Raw genomic sequence first — 12,794 nt, 5'->3', positions numbered from 1 at the left:
TTGTGTTGCCTGTCACATGGTTCAAGTGACCCAAGTCTACACAAGGACTAAAAAAAGCTTTTATATTGTCATGTAGCATAAGCATGTTCACGTGAAAGAAAGAGAGCACAACATTCGCCACTTAACCAAGATAATATAATAATGTTGCACACATCATGTGCAGAAATCAGGCCATGGACATTACATTACATTAAGATGCCTACTGGTTTAAAAAAAGCCTGGATTAAGAGAATATGGCAAAATGAGAGTGTTTCTGTCATAAACTATAGCAAAACAACTTGTCAAAAATAAAATAAAATAAGTAACCATGCGAACAGAATAAATACAGGAATGGAGAAATGAGCGCTCTTTTATTATCAGCTGTCAGTCAGCGCCCGCTCTTTTTTTTTCCTGGTTATTGCCCTTTTGCCGTGTGCTGTGTAAAAGCAGACCATCGGATACAAGTCACCTTTAAATAATGACAAATGTAAGCAGGCCATCAAAAAAAAAAGTAAAATAAAATAATCGGATACTGTCACAAAATCCGAATTGACCATCAAGATCTGCAATGAAATTCTTTAGGGGAAAAGCCACTCAGTAGAGTTTGCTATTTTTCATTTAAATATTAACAAATATTTTGCAATGTTTGCTTGTTCATTGAGTAGAATTCAATATAAACTAATATAAAACTATTACATACATACAATTATGCGAATGATTATGGGAATTACATACATTAAAAAAAGGGAAGTAAGTTCATTACAAGTTAATTTAAATAAACACTTGTTTTGCATTTTGTGATTTTTTTAAAATAAAAATCTATTTTCCATTTATATTTTATCAAAATATTTGAATTCTAAGACTATTTATTTATATGTTTTATCATTAAGTATTTCTTTAAAAGAGTGTATTTCTCATCTCGTTCTTGTGAACCCAATCTATTGTCTTGTATGGTTCTGTATACAGTACATATATATACAGTTGAGGTCAGAATTTTTTTTCTTTTTCAAATATTTCCCAAATGATGTTTAATAGAGCAAGAACATTTTCACAGTATGTCTGATAACATTTCTTCTTTTAGAGAAAGTTTTACTTGTTTTATTTCAGCTATAATAAAAGCAGTTTTACATTTTTTCAAAAAACATTTCAAGCTTAAAATTAGTAGCCCTTATAAGCTATTTCTTTCGATATTCAACAGAACAAACCATCGTTATACAATAACTTGCCTAATTACCCTAACCTGCCTAGTTAACCTAATGAACCTAGTTAAGCCTTTAAATGTCACTTTAAGCTGTGTAGAAGTGTCTTGAAAAATATCTAGTCAAATATTATTTACTGTCATCATGACAAAGATAAAATAAATAATTTATTAGAAATGAGTTATTAAAATTATTATGTTTAGAAATGTGTTGAAAAAATCGTCTCTCTGTTAAACAGAAAATGGGGAAAAAATTGTTCGGGGGGACTAATAATTCTGACTTCAACTATATATATATATATATATATATATATATATATATATATATATATATATATATATGTGTGTGTGTGTGTGTGTGTGTGTGTGTGTGTGTGTGTGTGTGTTTTGTTTACAAATGTATTAATAACTATTTAAATAATGATAATAAAAAAGATTAATGACAAAAAGTATTGTTCAGTGCTGGTTTATGTTAATTTATGTAAACAAATTAAACCTTATTGTTGCTGTAATATATAGAGTATAAACGGTGTGGTATGAGCATGGGATGATATGAGACTAGTAGTCACAATAACTTGAATAACACACATTTATAGAACACTTTTCTAGCTAAACATTGTAATTAAAAACAAACCAGCATGAGAATATCAATGAAACCTACTTTGCTTTTGCTTCAGCATCTTCACAGCCTTTGTTGGAAACATCTTCCAGACCTCCGATCAGATGTTTGTAAGAGCTGGAGAAAAAATAAAAATAGCTCAATGAGAAATAAACACATTCAACCTGTGAATCTCCTTTGACACAATCTACATTGTAAAAGTGCTGTAGAAATAAAGATGAACTGAATTTAATTAAATTGAGCTTTGTATTGGGGGAGGGGGGTATTCTTTTATTTATTTTACTTCTGGAGTAAGTCTTATTCGTTTTATTTGGGCTAAAATAAAAGCAGTTTTATTTTTTTTAAAACCTTATAAGATCAATTACCCCTCTTAAGCAATTTGTTTTATTGATTGTCTAGAGCAGTGGTTCTCAAACTGTGGTACGTATACCACTAGAGGTGCGCAGGCCTCCTTCTAGCGGTACACAGAGGAGTCGCTAAAAATTAAAGTAACAAAATAAACACTTTTAACCCTTCGATGTGCACAAAAACACCGATGTGATCAGTAAATCGATCTTAATAGGCTAAACCTTTTACTTTATTTTAAATTTTCTCATGTTTGTTAGGTATTCTATCGTTTGAAGCTAATCACCTCCCCATATTTGTAACTGTTGTTGGACGCGTATCCCGTATTTTTATATGCCAATGTTGACAGGTATGGTTTTACTTGCTTTTTTGACACGCAAAGCCTTCTCTAACAAGCAGTAAGATCTCATTTCTAATTTAAAATGTAAATCCAATTCTTATATATAAAATATTAAGATGTATAAATAAGTAATATGTACATGCAAAATATGTTTCAAAATGTATCAAAAAGAGTTTTTGAATGAATATGATGACATATAGACTATATGTCACCATCCTGCAGTTTGTCTCCATTCCCCTAGAGGTCCCCGTGTTTCCCCTCTGTATTTGTTCTTCCTCATGTGTTCTTGTTTACTTAATTTAGATCACCTGTGACTTGTTCCAGCCAGTGTATTTAAGTTGTCACTTTGTCTGTGTTCCTCACTCGGTGTTTGAGTCATCTCTGGTGAACTTGCCTTGCGTTTCCCTTGATCTCCTGAGCTACGTCTAGTAAGAGTGTTTTATTTTTCCTTGTTGCTGTCTGCATTAATTATCTGTTTGTTTTCTCCCCTCGTGGAGTTTTCGTTACATGTTTATTATACTGTTAGAGTATTTTGTATACCTCATTCTGAGAAGAACCTAAGTTGTCTGTTTTGCTACCTCATTTTTGAGAAGAACCTAAGTTGATATTTTTTTAATAAATCCTTGTTTTCTGGATTCCCTCTTGGAGTGTTTTCGTTTGGGTCCACCACAACTTCCTCTGTGGCTTAGTGGTATACACATCGGTTTCCACACCAGAGACCCGGGTTCAAGACCCGGTCGTGACACTATATTTATGAGATCCAAGGAACATTTCCAGGTTTTGATGAGTAGCTTACTATATGTTAGTACTTTACATTTGGGTACAGCAGTTTTCTTTTGACTTTTTAAGAACAGTGCCATTTTTAATTAACTTTTAGAAGCATTTATTTTTTATTTTTTATGAGCACAGTACAGTGTTAATGTTGAAACTATTTATAATGTTTAAAGTGTCTGACAATAATAAATATTCATAATAATAGGAATTAATCTACCATGTTTTTGAATTGTGCAGAGCTGTAGCTGCTTAATTAGGCTTACCACACTTCTGTGGCTTAGTGGTATACACATCGGTTTCCACACCAGAGACCCGGGTTCAAGACCCGGTCGTGACACTATATTTATGAGATCCAAGGAACATTTCCAGGTTTTGATGAGTAGCTTACTATATGTTAGTACTTTACATTTGGGTACAGCAGTTTTCTTTTGACTTTTTAAGAACAGTGCCATTTTTAATTAACTTTTAGAAGCATTTATTTTTTATTTTTTATGAGCACAGTACAGTGTTAATGTTGAAACTATTTATAATGTTTAAAGTGTCTGACAATAATAAATATTCATAATAATAGGAATTAATCTACCATGTTTTTGAATTGTGCAGAGCTGTAGCTGCTTAATTAGGCTTACCACACTTCTGTGGCTTAGTGGTATACACATCGGTTTCCACACCAGAGACCCGGGTTCAAGACCCGGTCGTGACACTATATTTATGAGATCCAAGGAACATTTCCAGGTTTTGATGAGTAGCTTACTATATGTTAGTACTTTACATTTGGGTACAGCAGTTTTCTTTTGACTTTTTAAGAACAGTGCCATTTTTAATTAACTTTTAGAAGCATTTATTTTTTATTTTTTATGAGCACAGTACAGTGTTAATGTTGAAACTATTTATAATGTTTAAAGTGTCTGACAATAATAAATATTCATAATAATAGGAATTAATCTACCATGTTTTTGAATTGTGCAGAGCTGTAGCTGCTTAATTAGGCTTACCACACTTCTGTATTTCAATACCAGAGAGATTATGGTGGTACTTTAACCATTTTTTTTTATTTTGAGGTAGTACTTCGTGAAAAAAGTTTAAGAACCAAACTTTTCAAACTGTGGGGTGCGAGACATTGAGCTGTGCACTCGAGTAAATTATGATGACGATATCTATGTGTTCACTAGAGGGAATAATATGATTAACTTTAGCTCCACAGCTCATTACCAGGCACCTGTAGAGTTTATGCATTGCATTCCAGTAAAATATATACAAATAAAATGGACCAGGTGCTTTTTAAAACTAATAATGGTGAATGAATGAAAGTAAAAGCGGTGAGCTGTCTGACGAAAAAGTGCTCTTCTGAATCAAATCAGCCGGATGCCCATCAGGATCTTTCACTTACTTTGAAGACAGTACTGACTACGTTTACATGGACATCAGTAATAGTTATTTGTCTTAATCTGAATAAGACAATAATATAATTACGAAAAGTGCTTTTTGAATGTTGCATCACCAGGCTATTCACGTTTCCTGCAGAGTCTCGTGTAATTTTGGGTGTTTCAACATCAATTTCTCAACTTCAACGGCAGTTTAACTTTCCCTCATGAACATTCCATTCATGCCCCTGTGACAAACTGGGGTATTTGATGCGAATATGAAGCACTGGTGGAGGAGTGTTGTTTTTATTGATACCGCACATATAATGGTAAGAAAAAAACTACCGCATTTCGTTATGAGTGTGCGTGTGCGGTCCTTTAATGACAGCAGCGTGTGTGGATCTTGTCACAAAATACGGCAAAATGTCCTACATGATAGTAATAGTTTGATATAGTTTCAATATTGCCACTAATATATGCATACTCCACGTCTTAAATCCATTTCTGTTTAGTTCAGTTATGACTTTAGCTGGATTAAGGTAATTAAAAATCGCTGTTTACATAGTGACTCTGAATCAGAGTATTGTCTTAATCGTATTAAAAAATCGTTGCCCACGTGAACATAAGCAATGTTCGACTCAACCACACCGTCAAGGCTCTGCAAATGCATTTTCTGTATGTATGTACATCAAAAGCAGGTATGCTACGGCTCATGCTTATTGACAGTGGAAGACGATTTCCGGTTAGTCGTGTCAGGAATCCGACCAAAGTTTAGCATGTTGTCCTCAGAAACAGCCTCAGCCATCACACTGAATCAGGTAAGCTGTATATTTATGTTTCAATGTTATTAATTCTATGCACTTTAAATGCAGCAAGTAATATGTTGATGTTTGCACATGCATTAAGGCTCAATGGAGGGGTGCCTGTGGGGGCGCAAGTGAAATTGGACTAACTTTGTTGGGGGGGACAAACAAAACAAACCATTGTTATACAATTACTTGCGTATTAACTTAACTTGCCTAATTAACCTAGTTAAGCCTTTAAATGTCACTTTAATCTAAATACTAGTAGCTTAAAAAATATCTAGTAAAATATCATGTACTGTCATCATGTCAAAGATAAAATAAATCAGTTATTAAAACTATTATGTTTAGAAATGTGTTGAAAAAATCTCTACGCTAAAAAACAATTGGAGAAAAAAATATACATGGGGGCTATTACTGTAATTCATGAGGGCTAATAATTCTGACTTCTACTGTACCTCATATGATTGTTAATAAATATTTCAAATCTCTTTTGTGAATTCAGGAAGTGTATGTAAAAGAAGCGGTGCTCAATGAGTCAGCTGTCAGGCAGAAACGAGAGCTACATTTGTTCTCTCTCCAGCTTATGGACACACGTGATGCTTCAGCTATTTAGGTTGAGCTTGATTTATAGACTTCTATAAGCACTTCAAACCCACAGATTCTGTGTGTCCCTCACACACACACACAAATAGAGTGATCAGTGTAAAATCCTCAGACGTTCAATGAAATGGAAAACCTGGACTGAATGACATCTGCTGGAATGTCGATGGCACTTGGCGTATCTAAAGAAAGGGCAGTAGAGTATAAATGCAATATAAACTCACTCTCTGTCTATCACGAGACAGGTGACGGTCTCTGCTGCGATGACGTTTGCCGTTCTGATGTCCTCCCTGTTTAAAACACACACACACACACACACACACACACACACACAGATACAGAGATATCATAAAGATAAACATCATATTCATCAAGATTGCACGATCAATAAACTGCTTTAATTCATGTTCTGATGATAATAATCACAGGTAAAAAGATCAACAGGTATAGTAAAATTAAATGAAATAACTGATTTTAACAGTGTTCTGATATGTTCAAACTGACAGAATTAAAGGATATAACATATTAATATTAAAAACTGAAATTATTGACAATTTATAATAAATACACAGACAGCTCAACAAATTATATATCTACATCACTTTAAATGAAAGTGTTAGGTTAAATATTGATGTATATCACACAGGGTTTTGCAGATTTCATCAAGTTAAATTTAAGACTTTTTAAAGACCGTTTTGAATGAAATTTTAGACTTCTTCAGGGCTAAACGCTAAGAATTTTTCAAATATCCAAATTTTCACTTGCCTTATCAAAAAATTATTATAATTTAATGCAGTTAACAATACAACAATAATTACAATTTAATAATAAAAATGTATAGGTCAGGTCAGCATCCTCAGCAGTAAATAAATGCACTCTCAGAAATAAAGGTACACGAGCTGTCACTTGGGTGGTACCTTTTCAAAAGTTACAAATTTGTACCTTAAAGGTCCACATTAATACCTCAAGGGTACATATTCGTACTTAAAAAGTACAAAAGTGTTCCTCTTAAATTTTTTAGGTAATAATATACACTTTTGGTGTATCAATATGGACCATTTAAGTACAAAAGTGTACCTATTGAAAAGGTACCACCCCAGTGACAGCTCGTGTACCTTTTATATTTTAAAAAACAAATGTTACACACATACTGTACTGTTTGCTATGGAATGAAAAAACTTTGAAGCTCAATATTTTAAAATCATTCAGAATGCAGATAGAACCTTATAATTCCAAGGTGACGTTATTGTAAGGAAAATAATTAAACCAATATTGTAAATAGAGCTCAAAATTAAAATGGTTTTAAAAATAAAAAGGTATATTGAATTAGATTGTTGGTGATTGTATTGGTGTTATTGGGGCCTAAGTTTAAAGACTTTTTAAGAACTCAAATGTAGCTTTTGAGATTTAAGACATTTTCAGACTATTTCAGACCCTGCGAACACACTGTTACAGTAGGGAATGTTAAAAACTGTTCATGAAAGATGATCTTTACTTAATTGATCATCAATGACCCATACAATGTAGATTTGGCAGTTGTCAACTATTATTTCAAATATAGCAATATTAAAATATTCAGATCAGTTAAAAAAAAATGAATGTTCATAACTGATTATTTAATATTATGTTTTGATCTATTAAAATCATAATAGTATAGGGGACAAAACATAAAAAATAATTATTAAATTAATATAATAAACAGAAATCACTGATAATTTATAACAAATTCACAGAAAGCTAAACAAACATGTGCTAAATTGCTAAAATAATAAAATAAAAAAATAAAAACAAACGATATAACTAATTATTTAAGTAATGTAATGCTTTTGATCAATTCAAAATCACAGAATTATATGGGGAAAACATAGTAAAATGTATTATTATATTAATATTAGAAACTAAAAAATTATAATACCTGTACACAGAATTCACATAACAATATAAAAATATTAAAATAAAAAAACATATAAAAAAATTATTTATAAATTATAAATAAAAATAACAGACAATTAATTATACATTCTCAGACAGCTCTTCAAGTAAATAAAACAATGTTAAAATATTACAATCAATTAAAAAATGTATGTAAAGAACTAGTTATTTTAAATGATGTTAACATTAAAATAATTATATTATTATTATAAACATAAATTATTGCCAATTTATAATAAATAAACAGATTGACAAACACATATAGCAATGTTAAAATATTACAATCTGTTTTCAAATAATAATTGAATTACATTTGAATAATTTAATCAATTATTCAAAATGTTTTAATATATTCAAAATCACACAATTATAGATAAACAGACATATTAATAACATTTACTGACTACAATAAATGTATTATTTTAAAATAAGCAAAAATAAAGAAATCAATTTAAATATAACCTGATATTCACAGACAGATAAATCAATAAAAATATCATACATGATAATGATTTATAAATATACAACTTGTGGATAATTCTGATGCACAAAAATCACAAATAGGACACCTTTACGAGGTGAATATTTGGATTTTTAAAGGTTTACAAAGCTCACATGCATTCTCGACACTTGCTGACAGCTTGATCTTTACAATCGGCAACATATTATAAAATAATAATAATAAAATGTAGTCTACAAATTCAAGTGGGAGTTTGCGATTTTTAAACAATAAAGTTAACACACTTTACATGCATTCTCAAAACTTGCTGACAGCTTTATCTTTTGAATTTGGCAACATATAAAAAAAATACAAATAAAATGTATTTTACAATTTCAAGTGGTCATGCCTCAGAATTTGCGGATTGTCCTCTTCTTCACTGTCGCCCCAATCGCAGTCATCCGAGTCTGAATCCCACTCTGACCTCATGATGCTGTTCACTGACCGTCAGCTAAACTCACACATATACCACTTTACAGCGCGATACACGCACACATAACCTACTACAGCACAATACACTCCTGCTAAAACCACAACCAGCGCTCTGTGACATCTGTCCCATCACTGGCAGATCTTCCCCAAACTGAGAAGAGCTGGACGCTGGACACCGAACACACACCTAAACACACATGTGCCGGCAAATACTGCCACACACACAGCCGGATCCATTTCCAGCGATGCACACTTGTACTTGCGGAGGTGAGAATTCTTCACAACATGTCGGCTCTAAAGCTGTCAGCACACCAATACACAATAACGCTACTGCAAAGGTCACAGCTGCTCCGCCATATTATTGAACACAGATCTGTCAGCATTCACTCAATACAGACGAGCTGCTTCCTTACAGGAAACACCCAGATAAATGTGTAGATTGTTGACTTGTTTTGTTTTGCTTTTTCCCTTAAAGCAGGGGTGTCAAACTCAATTCCTGAAGGGCTGAAGCCCTGCACAGTTTAGTTCCGACCCTGCTCCAACACACTTACCTGTAGGTTTCAAACAAGCCTGAAGGACTCAATTAGTTTGATTAGGTGTGTTTAATTAGGGTTGGAACTAACCTGTGCAGAGCTGCGGCCCTTTTGGAACTGAGTTTGACACCTGTGCCTTAAAGGGACTGTTCACCCAAAAAATTTTATTTAGTCACTTACTGTACTAACCCTATTGTTGGTCCAATCAAGGGCGTAGTGGATATTTTAATAGTGTGTGTGTGTTTGTGGGGTGGGATAGGTTGGGCAGCTGAATAAAACCCAAAAGTTCACATTCTTAATCACCTGTTTCTAAATGATCCGTCTCTAAAATTGAAGAGGACGTATCCCCCCGTCCCCCCCAGTTGCTACACCGCGGGTCAAATCCTATATGGTCTCCTTTTGTTTCATTATAAGTAAATATCCTTTTTTAAGTCTTGAATGTGGTTTATTGTGTGATTCTAGACCACAAACCCCATCATAAGTGTTATTTTTATTGTAAATACATAATTTGCATTGATGTATGGTTTGTTGTAGGACAATACCTGGCTGAGATATGACTATTTGAACACCTGAAAACAAATTAAGTTCTTAATGCACATTACTACGTAAAAATGGAGTTTGGTTACACTTTATTTTAAAGTGACGTAGTTACAGGGTAACTATTTATTTAGCTACTGAGTAATATTCATTAATTACATGTACTTACTATATGGTTGGGGTTAGAATTTGGGTTAGGGTTAGAGTTAGTTACATGTAATTATGAATAATTCATACAGTAGTAAATAGTAAGTGTATAGATGTGTAACTGTCACCTAACATTAAGTACATGTACAACGTACAAGTGTAACTGTTACCTTGAGTTTTGAACATTCATTCATTCATTTTCTTGTTGGCTTAGTCCCTTTAATAATCCGGGGTCGCCACAGCGGAATGAACCTTTAACTTATCCAGCTAGTTTTTAGGCAGTGGATGCCCTTCCAACTCATCTCTGGGAAACATCCACACACACACACTCATCCACTACGGACAATTTAGCCAACCCAATTCACCTGTACCGCATGTCTTTGGACTGTGGGGGAAACGGGAGCACCCGGAGGAAACCCACACAAAGGCAGGGAGAACATGCAAACTCCCCCCACAAACGCCAACTGAGCCGAGGTTCGAACCAGCGACCTTCTTGCTGTGAGGCGACAGCACTACCTACTGCGCCACTGCCTCGCCTGAGTTTTGAACAATAGGAGGAAATTAAAAATATATATTCATAGAAGATGAATATGAATATGCTTCTATTCACTGCTAGGGCACTATTGGGTAAATTGTCATCTTATATTCGTAAAGTTTTATTGTATTACACAAGTACACAAAATTCTTATAAATGACATTGAACTGTTCCAAGAGTCTGTATATGGAGTTTGGTAAAACAGCGTTTTCCTCCTTTGGCCCTATGTACATTAGTGAATGAAATGCAGTGTGTTATTATTATGCTAGAAACATCACATCTCTGAATATTTTTGAAAGTCTTATCTGGAAGAATCATGTGAATGTTTTGTGTAAATTTTAATACGTGACATTTTAAGTGTGGCTAATTTTGTTTCTGAAACTTTTTGTGCTGCCATTTTGGCCAGAACCCCCTGGTACACTGAAAAAAATTATTCAGAGATGATTTCTTGGATTTACTCAATTTGTTTACGTTAAGCGGCTGTAAACAATTTATTTGTGTTGAGTTTAAACAAACAAATTAAGTTGAACATTATTAAACTTAATTTGTTTGTTGAAATTGAACACAATTAATTTGTTTGCAACAGTTCTTCATGCAACACTTTTTTCAGTGTAGAAGAGATGCATATCTTGTTGGGAAATTCCTGGTAAAATAAAGGATAAATAAATGAAAAAAGGAAATCTTTATGTAATTTTCGAATGATTTTTTGACCCATATAACGTATATTTAGCTATTGTCAACTATTATTTCACATAAATTTGCACATAAAGCAGTTTGATTAATCAAGATAAAAAAATAAATAAGAAAACTTGAAACACTTTAAGTTTTCCCAGTACTGGGTTGTGGCTGGAAGAGCATCCGCTGTGTACAACATATGCCAGAGCAGTTGGCGGATCATTCTGCTGTAGCGACGCCTGATAAATCAGGGACTAAGCTGAATGAAAATGAATGAATAAATGAATGTATGAATGAATGAATGAAACGCTTTTAGTCTGATTTTATTTTCAAAATGAGAAAAAAGTGTAGTTCCTATACTGAACTGATTTGTGTGTTTAGGTGTTTTTTTTTTTGTTTTTGCCGTTTTTAATTATTTTATATTTCTCACTATTTGTGTGCTTTTCCTGGGAGAGAAGGGGATGAAGCATTAGAACAATGGGCTGACCAAATGATGACTTTTTCATTTTTGGGTGCACCGTGGCCTTACGTTTTATAATATCAAATGCACTTTTAAATTTGGTTATACTGTAGCTCTGTGTAGTACAATAAACACACAAACTATTAAAGCTTCTTTGTGTTTCCCTGTCCTCTTTAAAACCAAATGTGTCATATAATTTCGTTAGATTTTTAAAACATTTGCGACAACGCAAGCATGTAAGTCAACAAATATATCTATATATTTACACTCACCGGCCACTTTATTAGGCACACCTGTCCAAATGTTTGTTCATGCTAATTTCTAATCAACCAATCACAAGTCAGGAACTCAATGCATTTAGGCATGGTCTGGACAATTTGCTGCAGTTCAAACCGAGCATCAGAATGGGGAAGAAAGGTGATTTAAGTGACTTTGAATGTGTCATGGTTGTTGGTGCCGGACGGACAGGTCTGAGTATTTCAGAAACGGCTGATCAACTGGGATTTTCACGCACAACCATCTTTAGGGTTTACAGAGAACGGTTTGAAAAAGAGAAAATATCCAGTGAGCTGCAGTTTTGTGGACGCAAATGCCTTGTTGATGCCAGAGGTCAGAGGAGAATGGCCAGACTGGTTTGAGATGATAGAAAGGCAACAGTAACTCAAATAACCACTCAATACAACAGAGGTCTGCAGAAGAGCATCTCTGAACACATCCAACCTTGAGGCAGATGGGCTACAGCAGCAGAAGACCATGCCAGGTGCCACTCCTTTCAGCTAAGAACAGGAAACTGAGGCTCAGGTTCACCAAATTAGACAATAGAAGATTGGAAAAACATTGTCTGGTCTCATGAGTCTCAATTTCTGCTGCAACATTCAGATGGTAGGTCAGAATGTGGCATCAACAACATAAAAACATGAACCCATCCTGCCTTGTATCATTGGTTCAAGTTGTTGTTGGTGGCATAATGGTGTGGGGGATGTTTTCTTGGAACACTTTGGGCCCATTAGTACCAATTG

General features: G+C 33.7%; 1 protein-coding gene across 3 annotated transcripts in view; it reads right to left on the bottom strand.

The window, feature by feature from the left end:
• Positions 1-12,794, bottom strand: part of prkg1a (protein kinase cGMP-dependent 1a) — a 147,308-nt gene that overhangs the window by 20,556 nt on the left and 113,958 nt on the right. For all 3 annotated transcript variants that reach the window (NM_201030.1, XM_087277707.1, XM_087277708.1), the window contains 2 exons: positions 6,250-6,315; positions 1,839-1,913 (listed from right to left, as the gene is read on the bottom strand). In NM_201030.1, coding sequence (NP_957324.1) covers positions 1,839-1,913; positions 6,250-6,315 — 141 coding nt within the window. The remainder of the gene's footprint in view (positions 1-1,838; positions 1,914-6,249; positions 6,316-12,794) is intronic.

Source organism: Danio rerio, chromosome 13 (assembly GCF_052040795.2).
Source record: "Danio rerio strain M-AB ecotype USA chromosome 13, GRCz13ab, whole genome shotgun sequence".
Taxonomy (NCBI): Eukaryota; Metazoa; Chordata; class Actinopteri; order Cypriniformes; family Danionidae; genus Danio; species Danio rerio.
Note: the sequence above shows the minus strand (reverse complement) of the source record. Positions and strands in the feature narration are given on the sequence as shown.